Raw genomic sequence first — 19,895 nt, forward strand, 5'->3', positions numbered from 1 at the left:
GCCTCCACGCAGGACTTTAGCCCACTGCTTCTTCACTGCTCCCCAGGGCAAGGGCAGATTTCTCTGCCAAGGGCTGCGCAGGAGATGCTCACGGTGCAGCAGGAGGCTGGGCAGTGCTAATTCACGCTTAGAGATGGCAAGAGCAAATCCCATCATCCCCACCCGATTGAGCCTGGTTAGGTATTATCAAAGCACTAACCCTTGTCCCATCCATGGGACCAAATCTGCTGCTTGGCAGAAGCAGCAGGCTGTTTATCCTCTGTCCAGCCCAGGCACACACATGTGCCTATTACCGGGACTCATTTGCATAGGAACGATCCTACTCATCTCTCTCAGCCCATTCCTAGATGGGCACCAAGCTCTCACCGCAGCCAGTGACACCTGAAATCCCACAAAGAGGGTCTTCATAGGCTACAGTGTCCTTTTTTTCCTCCGTCCTTTAGGAAACCAATGGCTTAATCCAAACTCCTCTGCATTCAGATGGACACAGCCTGGATGAAACGTGTCTGATCCACCTACAAGATTAGATAAGCGAGTGCCCGCGCTGTCTCTCTTCAGGCTGTGGACAAGGCAAGAGAAATCCAAAGCCAAGAGGGGAAAATAAAACAAAGAGCTGCCTCAGATAGCTGGGATCACCACCAGGTGAATTAGCAGATGCTGACAGCAAGTTCTGGCCAAGCTGCTGAGAGGGTAAAAGGGACTGAGACAGCTCAAAGAATCATAGAATTGTTTAGGTTGGAAAATACCTTTAAGATCGAGTCCAACCACCAACCCAACACCACCATGCCCACTAAACCATGTCCTGAAGTGCCTCGTCTACGTGTTTTTTGAACACCTCCAGGGACGGTGACTCAACCACCTCCCTGGGCAGCCTGTTCCAATGCCTGACAACCCTTTCAGTAAAGAAATTTTTTCTAATATCCAATCTAAACCTCCCCTGGCACAACTTGAGGCCATTTCCTCTCATCCTAGCTCTAGTTACTTGATAGAAGAGACCAGTACCCACCTCCCTACAACCTCCTTTCAGGCAGTTGTAGAGAGTGGTAACGTCTCCCCTCAGCCTCCTTTTCTCCAGACTAAACAACCTGTTTCCTCAGCCGCTCCTCGTAAGACTTGTGCTCCAGGCCCAGGACTGTCTCATTCCAACAGCAAAAATAAAATCTGGAAGTCCCAAAGAGAGGAAAAAAAATAAAAAAAGTCAGCACCCTGTCCCCAGGCAGTCAGCATATGGTTTTTCACAGGAAGATGAAATATTCTCTCCCTATTTTGAAGTTGCAGCCAGGTTTGCTAAAAAGGTGGCCGAGTTTTGGCTTCTGCAGACACTAGTGGTGGCATGCCCGAGATTGGGATGACAATGGCTCGGCTGTCAGGAGTGTTCCTGTCACAGCAGATTATCCAGCCGCATCTCTTCCCCTTGCCCGTTTGCTGCGGGTACAGACTACACACACATATCGTAGTTCAAGTAGAAAGGGGCTGAAAACAACATCACTTGCTCAAAAATTCCTTTGTGCTGAAGTCCCAAAATGCAAAGGGATTTGGGCGGGGGGGAACCACATTAGGTATCACTGCCTGTGGAGCTAGATGTTGAGGGTGCTGATAAAGATCCAAGGGACAGAGCATGACAGGGTTAAATGCTGGGGCTCCACATTATCCCAAAAAGCAAAACGTTTTGTACAATTCACCCCCGTCCTTCCCACAAAGAGTGATGCTCCTGCTGGTGGTCATCAAGGGAGGGAGAGAGACAGAATTTAACAACTTAATAGAGAAAATCACTCCAGACACTGATTTGGTGAGAAAGACAACTGTATTTCTGCTCTTACTGTGGTGTCACATACAAGTTATAGTGTGGTTTAGTACAAGGAGACACTGGGATACACACAAATGAACCCCACTGTGAATTACACCATCCCACCGCAGGACCAAATCTTACACCAAGCGTGCAAACAAAGCATAAACAATGTAAAAATATATTATATATTTACATACACAATCTTTTAAAAAGCTGAGATGCAAGTATAAATTCCAGAGCTAAAACATGTCAGGGAGAAAACAGGGGTTAGATTCAGTGAGCTGTTTGTAGGCAAATTTACAGTCACAAAAATAAACTTTAAAAAACTCCAGGGTAAGCTGATAGGACTTTGGGACATGTGCCCAAGAAAGGAGCCCCTGATGTGCTGCTACGAGATGCCAGTGGCGTGCAGACAGGAGGGCTCTGTAATTTAGTGACAGACAGGGACAGTGGTTTGCTGTAAGGCAGTAGCAGAGCTCCATCAGCCTGACCAGTGTTGGGATTTCTGCATCCCAAGCACACCACAATCTGGTTATCAGAGCTGGGGCTTGCACCGGCACAGCAAATGTGTGGGCAGTGTTGTGTTGGGGAAACATAAGACAAGAGATGGCTTATTGAAATGACCGATGCTAAAACCACTTGCAAACTCCACAGTGGGTACCACGGCTTTGGGCAGAGAAGCGAGATGAGCTATTCCATCCCTTGCCAGGCATGCTGGCAGCCTGACGTCAGCAGTAAGGGAGATTTTAGTAGTTAAAAGCCTGAGTATTAATCTCGTAAGTAAGCGCATTTCACGTTCCCAGCCTTTGTCTGAGTTTAGTGACTCCAGCAGGTCCCCTGGCAAAAGCTGGCTATAACCTAGGTTTACACATTCCTCGATCTAGTTAAGTCACTTGAGGATCTTCCTACCCAAGAAACAGGAGAACGCTAATCAACAGGTGGTGTCAAACACTTCCAAAATCCCCTCAACAGCTCAAATGAACTACTGTGTGCTTGAACCACTCATCTTCCAAAGCAAAACACAGACCAGCGAAGGTGTGGATGGAGCCTTTGAGTGTGGAGAGGGATTCAAACACAGCTCAGTCAGAGCACACCGAAAGCAAGCACACAGAAAGGACAGTCCGAGATACTCCCCAGCAGACAGCTGCACAAAAACAGACTGGGAGTTTTGTGTGGCACGAGAGAAAGCTGGGCTGACGACAGAGCACACAGGACCTCCCACTCGCACCCCACTTGTCACAAGACCCTGAGCAGGTCCTGTCACCCACCCTCTGCCACAGACTGCCAAAAAGGCACTTCAGGGAAGGCTCCAGCAGCACCTAGAGAAGTGGCCAGGACAACCGGCTCTGGGAGACTCCTTCAAACATCTGCCGCCTTCATCTTCCATCAGTCTGCAGGGGAAGGGGGCTTTTCCTGCATCTCTTCTCACCCACCTATAGAATTATTCACGCAAGTTGCCATTTCCACTCTGTAGCAGCCAGCACCGGCTGCCTGACACGGCAAAACTCGGGCCTGGATTCTGCCAGAGCAGCAGCCCAAAACCTTTAGCTGGTCTGAAGTACATACAGTTAACAAGGAAAGATGTAAACGCTTGAAGGTTTCAAGCTTCTCAGGGTAGCTGCTGGCAGGGAGCAAAACACAGGGATTAAAGAGGTCACTAAATCCACTCAGGTTTTAGGTTTGACAGAGCAGTGCCATGCATGGCTGAAATGCAGAGAAAGCTTCACTGCCATCCGGCAAAAGACGTGCCAGTCAAGCCCAGCTGTATCTGGCACACCAGCCCATGAATGTAGACCTGTCACCTCTTAACTCACTGCATGAGAGCCCAACAATTTATCTCTGGTTGCATTATGCCGGTGGCACTCGTTACAGAGACTTGCTGGAAGCTGACTCTGGATACATTTCTTGGTTTTGAGTACCATGCCTCCTCCCCTCTCTCATCCTACTGACTGTTAGAGGGAAGCTGAGTAAAGAATAAAGAAAAGGAAACACAGTACTGCCTACAAAAAGATATTTTTTTTTTTTATTGTAGAAGAATCATATTCACGATTCTCCAGAGGTTCAGGTAGGTAAGCCTTTGCCCAGCACATCTTTCAGCCAAACACCTGATTCTACATGCTTTAAATGTGAGCGTTAAATATAGTATTAAGTTCCTTTTTAAAATGATCCTGGATAGCAGCCAGAAACAGCATTCTCCACCTCTGACAGTGCCTTGAGATGACTAGTGTTTCTCTGCTGCTGACCCATCCCTTCAGGCACGTCCAGACCACAGGAGAGAGCTGACCTTGTGTACAATGTGTAAAAAGAAAATACTGGAAGATGTGGGATACTGGCTGGAAGGTACGCAGGGACTTCCTGCCACAAAGGAAGGCTCATCTCTCCCTTTCTCTTTGAGGAGCAGAGCAGTGCAAAAGGAGCTGACTTTCACCAGCAGCATTCTTTGCTACACACATCTGGGGCACCCACCTGAAGCAAGCCGATGATGCACTCACGAGGACAAGATGTCAGGGTGCTGCATCCATGAGGTATGAACCTGCAGCTCCTGGAGGGCCCAGGACTTTCTCCCCACTTGAAAGCTCCCCTGGACTTCGGGGCAACACAAAGAGTGGATCTAGGCCTGCTGTGTGTAAGCATGTAGAGTCTTTCACCTCACTACCAGACACAAGGACTCCCAGGGAAGTTACAGAAAGACTAGATTGACATCATTAGCCAAACTTTAAATGGTTGAGTAAAAGCAATTAGGAAAAACCCCTACTGCAGACAGACAAACCAAGCAGCACTGGGTGGGTTCCTTCTCCGCCTCTCGTACATCTCTTGCATCTACCATGCCTTTGGGGGGCAATTCAAACATCCAGCACCTTCAGACAGGATTGGAAGTCCAAGCATTAGAAGTCACTGAGGATACTGATGTCTGCAAACTCATTCCTGTACCGGTAAGCGTACAAACTGAGCAGGAAGGCCCATTTCAAGGAGATGAAACTCCAGACGCATGACAGGTAGTAACTTCTGGGATCAGTCAGGGCTAGGAGAGAAAAGGATACAGATACATTTAAAAATCCATTTATCCCTCATGCAGTCTGGCCAGGAAGAACCCAACTCAGCCCCCTAGTTCCTGGGAGATTTTCAGCCTGCATCTAAAGATCTTGTTCTGCAAGCAAGGCTTAATCAGTGCCTTATTCCCAGCTCTCCTGACTCAGATTGTAAAATTTCCTCATCTCTGCCACAGGAGAGTACTCTCTCTGGTCATAGTTTGAAGAAGGTCATTAGTATCTCTGGAGAGGCAGATCCTCAGAGCTGTAAGGTCACCCACTCAGCCACCCCAAACTCTCCTTGCTTAGGGCCCAAAGGATGGAGTTTGTGCAAATTCCTGGATGGCAAAAACACGTAGCTCCAGAAAACAACCTCAACCTGCAATTCTTAATTTCTCTCACCCTGCCTTACTACTACTCCCTTCTCCCCCACCATGGCAGGGAGAGAGGAAATCTGCACGTCTTGGGGGAAAAACAGGAAATAAAATATATCCTCCTTCTAAAAATGCTTTTACCAATCATTGTGACCAACATTTAATATATAATACTAGTGCACTTCAACCTGTACTGCAGGTCTTCAATACAGTGCTGCGATAATCACACACTAGTGAATGACATGAACAGCCTATTTTTAGAGAATCTTTGCAAATGAACACCTTTCTTCTTTATCTATTATAAAACCATCTCTACTTAGAGATTACTTTGAAGTCAAGTGGGTATGGTTCTGCTTTTTGAGTGTATGTCAGCGGTCTTCATACTTATTTTCAATATTTAGGTTTTTTTGTTCTAGAGATGCCAACAGTTTTTAAATACACTTACATAACCTAATGAGTAAAGCAATTCCACCTCTAAGTGCAAGCTGCTTGGCCATTATTAAAAAATAAAGATAGATATTTTTTTTTAAGAATACACAAAGCAATACTTACTCAGTAAAACCCACTCATTAAATGTACCAGTCCTAAGCTTTCCATACATAAATAACCACTGCAGATGTGCTACTTTCCCCCAAAATTAGGGCTTTCCCTAAAAATACCTCCATTTCCCTTAAAAACCTCCATTTCCCTTAAAAAACCCAAATTTTCCCAAAACCACTTTTTCCTCATGTCTCCAAGAAAGGAGGTGATGAAAAATATTTGGTTTTCTTTTTACATTTGTATTTCTAGCAATTGCATGCGAATATTTTCATATCCTTCCACTAGGCTGAAGCACTCAAATCTCCACAGGGAATGTGTTTAGGCTAAGCCAAGTGCTTTTGGTGGGTTATGACCCCAACACAGCTTGCCCACCACCATGAGTACAATAACAACAGGACTCTTAGTGGCTATCAGCCCAAATGCAGCAAGCAACAAACACAGACAACTTCTAAAAAAAACAAACCCCAAACTTTCTCTCTTTGGTCTATTGCCAAGCAAATACTGGGAGTGATTACGCGAACCCTCCTTAGACAATGTTAAATATTTTATAGCAACACAGCTTTATATGCTGACTAAGTGTAGAAGGCATTTTCACCCTGCTGACTTGTGTTTGGATTTCAATATCCTCACCCACCTGTTTTATGAGTGCTGAAGAGACAACGTTTAAGAGCACTCCCTTCATTTGTCATAGAAATAAATAAATTCCAGTTCCTATAGGAAACAATGCTGGAAAATGTGGACTGCCTGCCAGCAGTCCTATAGACCTGGCCTATCAAGGCAGCTATCGTGCCCTAAGGGAGTGGCACTCATGGGGCAGCAGAATTACTCGTGGCATCAAGATATCACAGCAGAAAAATGAAATGCAATGGCATCCCTGCAGCCCCTCCACAAAATTATCTCGACACTTCTCAGAAGAGATGGCAGGAGCACCTCCAGATTTGCACCCCAGCTCTACTTTGCAGGCTCTTCTGTTCCTTCACATCCCATCCCAGTAATCCCAGCATCGCTAGTCATTTCTCCCAGTTGCCTACTGCAACAAAGTACTTACACTGGTGCTTGGTGATGGCCAGAACGAGGAACGTGCAGAATCCCACCACTGAGAGAGCTGAGAAGAGGATCCCGATGAAGAGGAAGAACCTCAGCCCTTTTAACCAGGTCCTCCAGTAATCCTGCACATACATCACATGCGTGATTAGGGCCCAGAGCGCCAGAACACCTGCTCAATTAGACAGCAAGGGGAATCAGTTCCATGCATCACACTGCAACACAGAAAGGTGTCTAATAAATACACATCTTGTTAAACCCCATATGAAACACCAAGGGACACTAATGCTTCATGGCCATGTCCCCCCCCAAAAGAGAGGTGAAATATCAGAATAAACGGCTGCCTGCACAAGCATGACTCCCCAAGACCACCCCAGCCCCCCTGCTTTCCGCACAGGCTTTAAGATACAGATCTTGATTACAGGCTGGCACAGAAAGGACTTCATTCACTGAATGGATTCCCCATTTAATGCATACTCAGTGCAGTTTTATTTAATCCTCCATACAGCTTTCATGACATTACACGTAGCAAGCCAAGCACTTGGCAAGAATTAGTGCACCTTTTCACAAAGGCCAGGCAGCTCCTTTTACATATGGAAACGATGACAAAGAGCCCCACTACGTGACCACTGGTTTTAGACACCTAAATCAAGATATACAGGACCTGTTCAGTACTCAGAGTTTCACATCATGTCCTTTAGCCCCAACCTATCTCTAGTTAACTTCATAAAGAGTCCATTTATACAAATCCCCTCCAAACACTTCAAGTGTTTCAAGTAAAGGGATGTAGAAGTTCAGCTCCCAGATGATTCGTACATACAATTCCCAGTTATGGCAAAGCATGTTCACTAAGTGTTTAAGGTGGCCTAAATCTAACTCCATGCTTTTGGGTCAGGCCCAAAACGTCTGGATTACGTAACCAGACAAATATCTGAGCATGTATAGTTTATATATACATTTTTTAAGAACAGCCAAATTCACTATGGCTTTAATAGGAACAGCAAAAGGCATTTCCCTAAGCTTAGGTGACTAGTCCATAACCAAGTTTCAACTCCCTTATCAAAAGGGAAGAAACAGAAGGAAAAAAACAGGGATGAAAGCATCCAAGTAACAGCTGTAAACAGTTTCTGACACAGGGAGAAACAATGCATCCTTCCCTAATCTTGTTCTAAAAACTGCTACCTTTTCACACTTCAGAAAAAAAATTAGAAGAGACACCCAATACAAGAACTGTCCATTCACATGCTTAAAGCCTGTCAAAGTTTTATAACCTGCCAGAACAAGGCTGCCTGTCATTCCCCATTATACAATCCCAACTACAAGTAACATCACCAACTCCAATTATAGCAAGCTGTTCCTCTGTTTAAGTCTCAGCGCTGAAGAGTATGACTAAATCTCTTTAAGCCGCTAACTCAGCCTATAGTTAGAGCCACTTTACAGACTTCAAACATTTGACTCACTTTGGCAAAGACCTCGGCGGCACTTCTGAAATTTGAACCTCCAGTGGTGCAACTAACTGGCTTGTATTTCTCCTTTGCTGCCACCTCCTTTCCAGATTTTATTTTAAGGGCAGCAGGGGAAAAAAATAATAATAATAATAAAAAAAATATGACACCACTGCTAAAATACCAGGCTGCTTTATATGGTATCCTGCAATAACACGGACCTCCCTCTGCGGCTACTTCTCAACATCAAAGGAAGCGAAAACCAGCCTTGCCCGCTACAAGATAAACATTTTAATACTAAGGACAGCCACAAGTCTTGCCAGAGCTCATTTGTTACTGGATACAGTCATTATACCCAAAGCTTCCCAAGGCTTAAAAGAACGTATTATAGCACAGAGAAAAAGAACTGCGTCAAAACCCATAGATGAGCACAGTCGAGACTTGCTGTACAAACCCACTGGACTCGCTTTTCAGCTCCCAGGCAGCTTTCAGCTCATTTCTAGCAGGTTTTCTGACCTCGCCGCCCACATGGACAACAGATGCACTGCAGGTGCACATCAAATGAAGCTGAATATACACAAAGTCAGTTCCAGGCTATACAGGAGAACCCTGGCAATGCTTTTTGCCTCTTCAATGTCTTGGGATGGGGCACAGAAAGTTAAAAAACCCTCAGTGGTGGCCCACAAAAGAGGTGGGTGGAAAAAGGACAACCTTCAAAAAAAACCCCAAAACCATAAAAGTGAAAGCAAAAGCACTCAGAGTGAACTAAAAACCCAATGGTGAAGTGCTGATATCCAGGACAGATGGAGCTCACAGACTTTTTATGAGAGTGAACACGAAAGGCAGAATCGGTTTACTTTATCTGGTTGGACCCGCTGTACCTAAGTGGTATATAAGCATGTTTTCTGGCTCCAGGCAGCCAGGATTTTAATTCAGAGACTCTCGTCAAGTCAGCTACAGATATTGCTTTTCCATGTCTGATTCCACACAGGCTACCACTACGCACGCGTGCTAGAGATCACAAAGCTGGCGGAAGATATTTCAGAGCTCTGCAGATGCAGAAGACCATAATTGTGTTGGCAATGCTGTTCAAAAAGCCTGCCATGGGATTTGGTGGAAAACCCTATCACTCAGCTTGCTAAATCACCACTTCCTCAACTTCATGTTACCTTTAAGCTTGTGCTCTAGCAAGTTCAACTCACATTTTTTTTAAAAAATGGGCAACTTGTGGTTTTCAGTCAGCAAAACAAGCTGCTTCCCCCTCCCAGTGCTTTCAGATGACTTGGCACAATTTATTTGAACTGCTGAGTCAAGTTGCTGGTGTTTCCACCCCAAAACTGCTGCTGATGCTCTGAAAGCTCTGCGTGGGGAGAGCAGAGGCAGCGCGTGAGCTGTCACTTGATCTTGCCCGCACTGCCAGGCCTGACCCTGCACCTTCCCCTGACCCTAAAGGCTGACACAGTACTTGAAAGGAAGCTATTTGGCAAACTGTTGTGTTCGGTTAAGTCTTAACATCTAGAGTAACTGCCTCACATATGACTAAGCAAAAAAGCCTCATGACAACTTCACCATGTGCTGAAGGACGAGTTTGGTCACACGGTCATTAAAGACAGGGTATCCTTTTACAGGCAGCTCAGCCAACATCATGCTCTTTACCACGTGAAATAGAGGGGAAAGGAGTCTCTTCCAGCTCCAGCTGCATGTTTGCCTCCTCTCCCTTAGACTGCTACACCACTCAGAACCATTGGTGAGGCTATCCAGCTTGCAGAGCAGTTGATCTTTCTTTTTTTTCCTAAAGTGGTAGAAAAGCATTCCAACACATTAAATCAGCTCACAACACTGTCCGAAAAACATCAGCACTGGCATAAGAAATATTGGTGGCATGCATTCAGGGACAGGTAGGAGAAATGAGAACAGGACTTGCTTTTTTCAATTGCTTAATCTGCTCATCCTGAGCTTGTGAGATCATACTCAGGCCAGCACCTGAACCCCACCAGTGCTGCTCAGAACTAGGGAACAGCCACAAAATAAAGCAAAACCACCATCCAGATGTTGACAAACACGTGAATAGAAGGGGCATCCCAAGTGGGATGAAGCTATGTAATAGTAGGGCATGGCAAATCCAGCTTAGAGCCCGAATACACAAAGAAAACACAATTATTGCAGGGAATCTAATTTAAGCAAAGTCTATTGCTAAATATAGTTATCACTAACCAAACGCTTAAATATAGGAAAACATGTACCTTTTCTAAAAAGCCTTCTTTAAACTAACTGCTTATCTACATACAGCATTCAGCAGGAAAAAACCCCACACTATTTCTAACTAACTCCAGAGGAAAAGTGTCCATGAATGCTGGAATGGAGCATTTGATTCATGTTTAATTCAACTGAAATTGGCTTCAGGAAAAGAAACATCACCTCCTATTCACCAATATACATAAGCTAAGTGGTGAGAAGAACAAATTAGGTGTACCAATTTACAGAAAAGACTTTCATTATCACACACAGAAACGAAAACCATACTAGTATTTTTAATTAATGTGAAAACTCTCACTTTGCAGACCTTGAGAGCAAAAGGTTTGCAGGTTTAACACCAACTCATTAGGTACATGTAGGTAATAGAAGAACAGCTAATTCATTCAGCTGTACAACTTTAAAAAAACCAGGTTTTGAAACAGTTTTTACTGGAATAGAAAATAAAAGTTTTGCCTCATTTAAAGCATGGAATGATTAACTGCAGGATCTTCAGGTTTTCTTTTTTACTTCAGGCGATTCCCCCAAATCCCTTCCTCCTTCACAAATGCACTTTGCATTCATACACAGAAGCAATACCTGAACCTGCAGATGCAGCCCTGGAGTAGCGTTGGTGGTTGTCAGCTCCAGTTACGCCGCCTGCTTAAAATAACATCAAAAATCTTACATCCCTTTCAGAGAAACATTTGTCTTGGTGGATTTACCCCACACATCATGGCTGGAATGACCCTAAATTGAGAGTGGCTCAGTAAGACACAATCAAGGGATTTCCGACATAGAGCAACGGGAAAGTTACCTCTAAATCAAAAACTAATTATCCCAAGTACACAAAGCTGCAGGAAAAGGAAACTGGCCCATCAAACAACCATGAATGCATCTGAAACAACAGTGACAGAGGCAGGTTTTTTTAAACATAAGTTAACAGGTATTTTGACAAGATTAATTCCTATTTAAAATACAAAAACTTACAGCATACTTGGAACAAGTTTAAATAAATTCTAAAAGGCAAGTTCAAAAGCAATCCCTCAATCTGTAACCTCATACAGAAAAACACCAATATCTAAATATTTTGATAAGCCCTTTCGAAAGTTTGGCATACTTTAGCTCAAGTGAAACAAACTTTCCCTTTCTCCAAACATAAAAACAAAAACTGTGACAAACAAAAGGTTTTCTCAGACCCCTGCTCATCACTGACCAATTCTTCGGTCCCAGCAAAACAAGTTGCATTGTTGACAGGGAATAACAGCACAGCTGCCTTCCCTGAGGTCAGAGCAGCCAGAGGCCAAACATGTCAGGCCACGTTTCCATGCTGTGGCAGGACACTGTGTACAACAGTAATGGGCGTTACAGATTCTAGGAAAAAACAACAAATGTGCAACAGGAGCCAAAAAACCAAGCACACACATTCACACAGAAGCTATTCTGCAAAGAGCATTCTTATCCCCACCTTCTGAAACTCAAAATGAATGTTGATAATGGCAGACCAAGAAGATGGCAAACAAAATGACAATAAAAATGAAAAACAATATTAAAAACTACTTGCATAGTCCTGGAAAATATGAAGCCTATGGTGACCAATTAGAAGACTTTCTTTCAGAGTGCTTACAAAGCCTTCAGTCATTTTCTGTCTAAACAATCTTCTTTTATAAGCTCTATTACTCTAGCTGGAGCATTAGAAATACCTACTCCAAAAGGAGCCTGAGCTTTGCCAACCTAAGTTCATTTTGCCATTTCTAAGTTTTGAAAACTTTGCTTTGTCTGGTTGACTCCCAGAAAGGGTAAAATGTTTTCTTCCGGGAGCTAAAGCCAAGCTAGCTCAGCCTCAGCTGTTTTTGGAAGAGGTTAAAAATGGGTTTTCTTGAACAGCTCTTCTGCCAAAATAGCTGGGGATCAACACTGAAATATTTTAGGAAAGGAGAGGAGTCTTTGGAGTATTCTAGTGAAAACTGGTTTTCACTTGGCAAAATTTCCCTCTGGACACGTGCAATTGAGTGATTTAATATTACAGGACGTTTTGGTTCGGAGGAAAGCAGATTGGGCCGCACACGTGCAAGAAGAAAAACCTGGCGTTTCAGCTTGTTGTTCAGCACCGAGTCGGTCTGCTCAGCCATTTTCAGAAGCAGGAAACAAGATGTACAGATTTCAGACGCTCTGTGCCTGTACCATTCACATTTAAGATGAAATCATCACATTTTCCAGCACATCAGCAGCACTTAGGAGGGACTCATTCTCTCCTCACAACTTAACTAAATTACGATTAAGCATAAGCCACTTGCAGTCTTTTCTGCATTTTCTTTTAGCATGCCTCCCTCCCTTTTCTTCATTCCCTAAGACGATGGACTAAAGCAGTTACGAGCCAAACCTTAATCAAACAATATGTAGTATTTTATATGCAAATCCAAACATTTAAAAATGCTTTCCTCCATCGCTGCAATGCTTTTGGGCCATGCTATTCCAGCCCTGGATAGGGAACAAGCCAGTTCGCATAAATATGCAAGGTAGATTAGTTACCAGAGAATCACTACTTTTGTATGCAACAGATACTGTGTTCAGCATAAACTAGCTTCTACTACTTTCACTTAGCAGATATTTTTAAAGTTTCAAGTGTCTGAAAAGTATATTTTGTGTTTCATCTTCTTTGCAGCTGCTTTAATATCTGGTCCACATTATATTTGCAAAGCACAAGCTCTATATTTTGCCAGAAATATCTGAGCAGCTTGGAAACAGCCAATAAAGTCTCTTTGGAGCAGAAAAAAAACCCCTCTCTTTCTATTAAATTTAAAAAGAGAAGATACATACACAAGAACATTAAAAGCCACTCAGGAAAGGGCTGGATACATCCTGAAAACATTTAATTGCTTTCTTCTCTTTTAAACTGCCTCTGGCAGAATGAAAACAGCAGAGATGCTTAGAGATTCATGGCCTACTTAAAAAAAAAAAAAGAAAAATATTAATTTAAGACAGTGAGGGGAGAAGGTCAAACATACAAACAAGCAGTAAATTATAAAAGCCACTGTGACTAGCTCAAAATTAAATAGCAAACCACCGAGACAGCCAGTATTAACTCAGGAATGACTTTCTGGGTCCTGTGATCAGTCGATTAAGTTGCTGTCCCTCAGGTTATCAGAAGCATTCAATGGGGTGTTTCTCTTTAAAACAAGGATATGATACAGAAGGTCTGTATCTGATTTAAGATGATCCCAAAATTCCCAAGTATGCATGCCCAGAGGCATATTTAAGATTTTGAGGATTAGTGAGTTGATTTTACTAGGCATTGTGTGTGGGGTTTATTATTATGAAAGCCAACCGGAAAGACTGGAAAGGTAGTTTGCTCAGCACCTTAAATTACATGCTTCTGGTTTCATAATGAGAGGTAACTGAGGGCTCTAGTTACAGACTCATCAGTATGTGGCAATTTTCCCTCCACAGAACTTTAATACAAGAACTTGGAGTAAATAAGTATCTAAGTCTTTGATTCAAATTATAGGAAATGTATCAGAGCAAATGAGAGTTAGTACAAGCAGCAGTGGAGGGCAGATTTCAATGCAAAATGTAGCAGGAAAGGTTCTCTAGAAGATAAGCAAAAGATAAATAAACTGATTACAGAGAGACAGATACAGACTCCTAATGAGACAGGAATCAGTAGGATTTCTTACAGAGAGGAAGTATATGGATAAACATCCTAAAACACAGGTCCCTGACAAACCAACAGCACATCAACAAAAGCTGCAGCAGGCTGCAATCCATCTCACCAACACAGGCAAGAGAAAAGCAATGACAAACACACAGGAGGTGATGAGAAAACCAGAAAGATAGTTAGAACTAGATAAACATGTACAAACACACACTCACAGAGAAGGCTGGCAGGCAAAGCCTCAGCTTAATCAGAGGCATATTAACGAGGAACTGCTGCAAAGCTGCCAAATACACCAGCCTAAACAATCTTCTGCCCCCCACACACAATGTCAGAGCTCCCAGCCACAACAGCCCAACCTGCAACTCACTCGCAGGTGCTCAGATTGCTTTTTGAAGCTTCTGAATGAAAAAGGCACATGGGCCAAAACCCCCCCTGTTTGTGCTAAAGACACCGAACCCACCCAGCACAGCAAACGCACCTCCAGCACAGGGGTTTGATTTCACAACGACACCAGCCGCAGCAGCGCACACGCTGCACCCCAGCACTCAAGCTGGGTCACACATTTTGGGAGAGAAGCCATCTTTCTGCATTATGTTATCCTGTGCAACATGCAGAAAGTTGCAACAGGTTTATTAGTAGACTGAAGGGCACAAAACAATGCCTGACAATTAACTTTGAAATGTCTACTCGGCGGAAAATTTCAGAAGCTCGCCCACTTCCTTTCCTGCCATTCTCTGCCAGTAGAAGTAAGCATTAGTTAGCATGTTACGATAAAAAACGGGTGATTTAATGAAGCATGCCAGAAACAAACCAAGTGAACGCCCTGCTCACCTGAAACTGAAGTATCCACAGTGTCTAAGCATAATGCAAAACACCTACACACTATGATTTTTTTTCCAAGAACAATCTTACTTCAGCAAGTAGCCTTAGCTTCCACGCACAGAAAAAAAACATGGCTTTTTTTTTTTTTGGCTCCTCCACAACTAAACAAGCAACACTTAGCTCTCTACCCATGCAGGCTCCAGTGTGCAGGACATGAAATGTCGATTTGTAAAGGCTAGGAGTGAACCGGGGGCACAACTTGACTTTAACATTTGTCTAGCAGCAGAATGAATGTAAAAGGTCCTCCCCATACACAAGTGGTTTTATTCCCAACTCCTTTCTGACCCCTCCGTCGCAGGGATAACAACGTTTGTGAGACAGCTCACTACATATCCTCAGTTCAGGGGTGGCAACCTAAAATAAAAGTATCATCTCAAATGTCTGGAGCACACTTCACCTATTGAGACATTGAGGGGGTAGAAAAGCAAAGCAGAAGGGCAGGAAAAAGCAGCCATGAATTTAAGATGACAGGAAACCCTTAAATCAGCTTTATCTCACACCAGAACATACATTTCTTAATCTGTTTCTGAGGCTTTGTGATCCTACTGTGACTCTACCTATATACATTTCAATAGATGTTTGAGAGCACACAAATTCAGATTCCAACCTAACAAATGACCTTTTTTTTTTCCTAATTTTGTTTCTTGCTTACCTTGCTCCTCATTACCTTAACTAGCTTGAATTACCTGGTAATTAACCAGCACACAAACCTCCTTCTCCTGGCAGACAATAATCTAAATAACTTCAGCACCAAAAGTACAGGATGGTTCCTCTCTCTGCTTTCTCACCAAGCTCCTTCTAGAACGCAGACTTCCAAAATTCCTCTGTGAACACAAAGACAGCACGTGCATGCAGCATAAAATATTACTTGTTATTTTCTTGTGCATTTCTGGGGTACAGCACTCCAACTTTCCTTGTGCCACCTAGTAAAGCAAGGTGTTGGAAGTTCTCTGCTTAATTCCAATTCCAGCTGGAATTCACGCTCTTTGGAGGGAGAGGAAGCAGAGAGAGAACCACAACCCTGCACCTCACAGCTGCCGACAGCACAGTAAATACCAAGAGGTACATGGGAGCACTGGTGTTGCTCACGCAGCAGAAGTAAGCCAGATTCTTTACAAAGTTTAACTTCACTTTCTACTCTTCCTCCAGGTACTCAGCCAGAGAAAGCCATGAGTTGCTGAGCTGACAAACCAAGAGGACAATGTTCTGCTCCAACCCAATCATTAACTAAGGTCCACAACCGATGTAGGCATCTGAATCTCACTGATTCCAGTGGACGTTAAGATGCAGTTTACAGCTTCTGGCCTGTATAACAAGTAGCCCAAACACCTGTTTCAGAGCATCTGGTACAAATGCTTACAGGGGGTATAAATGTCAGGAGGCTGGCGTTTTTCTTTTTTTTCCTGAAAATACAGAGCACACAAACACAGGTTGCCAGACCAAAATTTTACTAGGAAAGTCAACAAAGCTTTCAACTATAACTTTGAAATAAAATCCTCTTTTCTGTAACAATGCTGGCTAGTCTGTGGATGTGGATATACCTACTTTGATGGCCACACACAACTTAAGCCTCAAACTTTTAGAAGTTTTCCCTCCATAACATAGCAAGTTGTACACCATCATTAACTAAAGCTATTCCACCACAAACAGCAAGTTTACTAGATGTCATTGCAAAAATCTTCTTGGGACCAAGGGGAAGACTAGAACAATTCCCTCTTCACCAGCAGAGAGGTTATAAAATACATAAATTGACTTCCTTTTTTCCCCAAGGGATGACTATCAACAGATGCAGTTAACGTGTCCCACAAACCATGGGTTTGCATTTCAAGTTGGAAATACAGCCAGACACTGTGAGCTAAAGTCTCGCAAACAGTTTTTATTAAAAGTCACTCCCTTGCGGGCACAACAAGCCCCTCCAGGTCAGGAATTCCTGGGCAAATCGGGAAAGCGTCACCTGCAGACTTCCCAAAACAGAGCATAGCCCACCCAAGTCCCAAAACCACATCCTGTTGTCATCTGCTCTAGCCACCAGACAGAGCTTTTTTCCACCCACACACCACAAGCCCAGTTTTGCCACCTTCACCACCAACATGGCAAGAAAACCAATGCACACATCGTGAAGGCAAGGGAGCTGCCACACACTGGCGGCCCGGCCTCAACACCATCCCCAACCACCAGCTATCGCTTCCCTTCCGTTTTCAGGCCGCTTGGTCATTTTTGGCCAGGTAAGACCACGCACCTGGGATGAGGTGATGGGGGGGCTCTGGGCTCACCCACTCTCACAGGTGCTTCCTAAGGGGGTCTGCACTCCCGGGGCAGCACTACTCGCCCCCCCCCCCCCCCCGCCATGTCCCCTCACTTCAAGGATCACCCGCAGCAGCACTGAGGCGAAGGCACCCACTCCACAGCCCGTCACCCCCAAAGGAAGGCACCCCATGGCCCTTCACACCCAAAGGAAGGCACCCCACGGCTCTTCACACCCAAAGGAAGGCACCCCACGGCTCTTCACCACCAAGGGAAGGCACCCCACTGCCTTTCACTCCCAAGGGAAGGCACCCCACTGCCTTTCACTCCCAAGGGAAGGCACCCCACGGCCCTTCACTCCCAAGGGAAGGCACCCCACGGCCCTTCACCCCCAAGGGAAGGCACCCCACGGCCCTTCACCCCCAAGGGAAGGCACCCCACTGCCTTTCACTCCCAAGGGAAGGCACCCCACTGCCTTTCACTCCCAAGGGAAGGCACCCCACGGCCCTTCACTCCCAAGGGAAGGCACCCCATGGCCCTTCACTCCCAAGGGAAGGCACCCCACGGCCCGTCACCCCCAAGGGAAGGCACCCCACGGCCCGTCACCCCCAAGGGAAGGCACCCCACTGCCTTTCACTCCCAAGGGAAGGCACCCCACGGCCCGTCACCCCCAAGGGAAGGCACCCCACGGCCCGTCACCCCTAAGGGAAGGCACCCCACGGCCCTTCACACACACCTCCCCCAGCACCCCCCTCACGCCCTCCCTCAGCACCCACCGGCGGGCCCCGCTGCGGGAGCTCCCTCAGGCGGCGGCAGCAGCGCCCCGCCCCGCCCCGCCGCCTTCCCCCCGCTACCTCGTACCCGAGAGCCCCCCCGCCGCCGCCGTAGCGGGTTGTCGGAAGGCCGGTGCCAGGCTCCAGGTGAAAAAGACCGAAAAGCCCATGAGGGCACCGACCGCCGCGTAGGCCAAGCGGATGGCGAGCGCCCGGCTCACCGCCATCGGAGCACTGCTGCGCCGCCGCCCCGCCCCGCCCCGCCCCGCCCACTCCCGGCCCCGCCCCCTGCTAGCGCACCCCCTGGCGGCCGGGAGGACCGAGGGGAGGCGCGGGGCGGGGACATGGGGGGGGTCGTGGGGACACGGGGGGACACGGGGTGGACGCGGGGGGCGTGGGGACACGGGGGGACAGCGGAGGGTATGGGGGGCGTCAGGACACGGGGGGACAGCGGAGGGTATGGGGGGTGTGGGGACACGGGGGACGTGGGGGACACGAGAGGGGACATGGGGGGGGACGGACACGGGGGGATATGGGGGACACAGGGGACACGGGGGGTGCATGAGGGTGTGGGGACACGGGGGGACAGTGGAGGGTATGGGGGGCGTGGGGATATTGGGGACATGGGGGACATGGAAGGGGGGGACGGACACGGGGGGACATGGGGGACACGGGGGGACAGCGGAGGGTATGGGGGGCGTCAGGACACGGGGGGACAGCGGAGGGTATGGGGGGTGTGGGGACACGGGGGACGTGGGGGACACGAGAGGGGACATGGGGGGGGACGGACACGGGGGGATATGGGGGACACAGGGGACACGGGGGGTGCGTGAGGGTGTGGGGACACGGGGGGACAGCGGAGGGTATGGGGGGCGTGGGGACATTGGGGACATGGGGGACATGGAAGGGGGGGACGGACACGGGGGGACATGGGGGACACGGGGGGACAGCGGAGGGTATGGGGGTGTGGGGACATTGGGGATGGGGGGGACACAGGAGGGGACATGGAAGGGGGGACGGACATGGGGGACACGGGGGGTGCATGAGGGTGTGGGGACACGGGGGGACAGCGGAGGACATGGGGACATGGGGGACACAGGAGGGGACATAGAGGGTTGGGGACACAGGGGGACATGGAGGACACAGGGGGTGCATGAGGGTGTGGGGACACGGGGGGGGCGTGGGGACATGGGGACACAGGAGGACACAGGGGACATGGAGACATGGGGAGGTTGGGCTATGGGGACATGGGGGGGACACAAAAGAGACACAGAGGGTGTGGGGACATGGGTGGGGACATGGGGGGACACTGGAGGGCATGGGGGCGTGGGACATGGGGGGCGTGGGGGGGACAGGTGGACATAGGGGACATGGAGGGGTGGGTGGGTGGGGACGTAGGGACATGGGGGGACACGAGGGAGACACGGAGAGCATGGGGACATGGGGGGTTGGGGACACGAGGGTGGGAAGATGGGCACATGATTGCATGGGAGGGGACATGGGGATCGTGGGGGGGCATGGGGTTGGGTGGGGGGACACAGGAGGCGTGAGGACACGGGGACATTGGGAGATGGGGGAGCACCTGGGGCTGGGGACATTCTCTGCGCGGCTTTCGCTTCCTCTCTCGGGCAGTTTCCCTTCTTCAACCAGCACCATCCTGCTCGATTGCGGTATTGTGGCTTTGGGGGCACCTAATAAAAGTTCTTAAATAGTTTTGGGGCTTTTCCGTTCTCTTTTTCTCCCCCCCCCTTTTTTTTTTAAACCATTTTTTCATTTTCTGAGCTGCCAGCTGGGTTTGGCTGCGCTTAAACCCAAGAGGCAGAAACTTGCAGTGGGGGTGGAGACGAGAATGGGCTTTTTCTACCTATTTCGAATCAATTATTAA

The 19,895-nt window shown here is 46.9% G+C and overlaps 1 protein-coding gene across 1 annotated transcript; it reads right to left on the bottom strand.

Moving 5' to 3' along the window:
- Window positions 1-1,785: 1,785 nt before the first annotated feature.
- SLC48A1 (solute carrier family 48 member 1) lies at window positions 1,786-18,259 on the bottom strand. Its single transcript, XM_075049521.1, has 3 exons — window positions 18,099-18,259; window positions 6,781-6,948; window positions 1,786-4,811 (listed from the first exon to the last, which is right to left on the bottom strand). Exons 1-3 carry the CDS (start codon window positions 18,235-18,237, stop codon window positions 4,675-4,677), a joined length of 444 nt encoding a protein of 147 aa, XP_074905622.1. The 5' UTR covers window positions 18,238-18,259; the 3' UTR covers window positions 1,786-4,674.
- Between the last annotated feature and the right edge of the window lie 1,636 nt (window positions 18,260-19,895).

This window comes from Buteo buteo, chromosome 17, assembly GCF_964188355.1.
Source record: "Buteo buteo chromosome 17, bButBut1.hap1.1, whole genome shotgun sequence".
Lineage (NCBI taxonomy): Eukaryota > Metazoa > Chordata > Aves > Accipitriformes > Accipitridae > Buteo > Buteo buteo.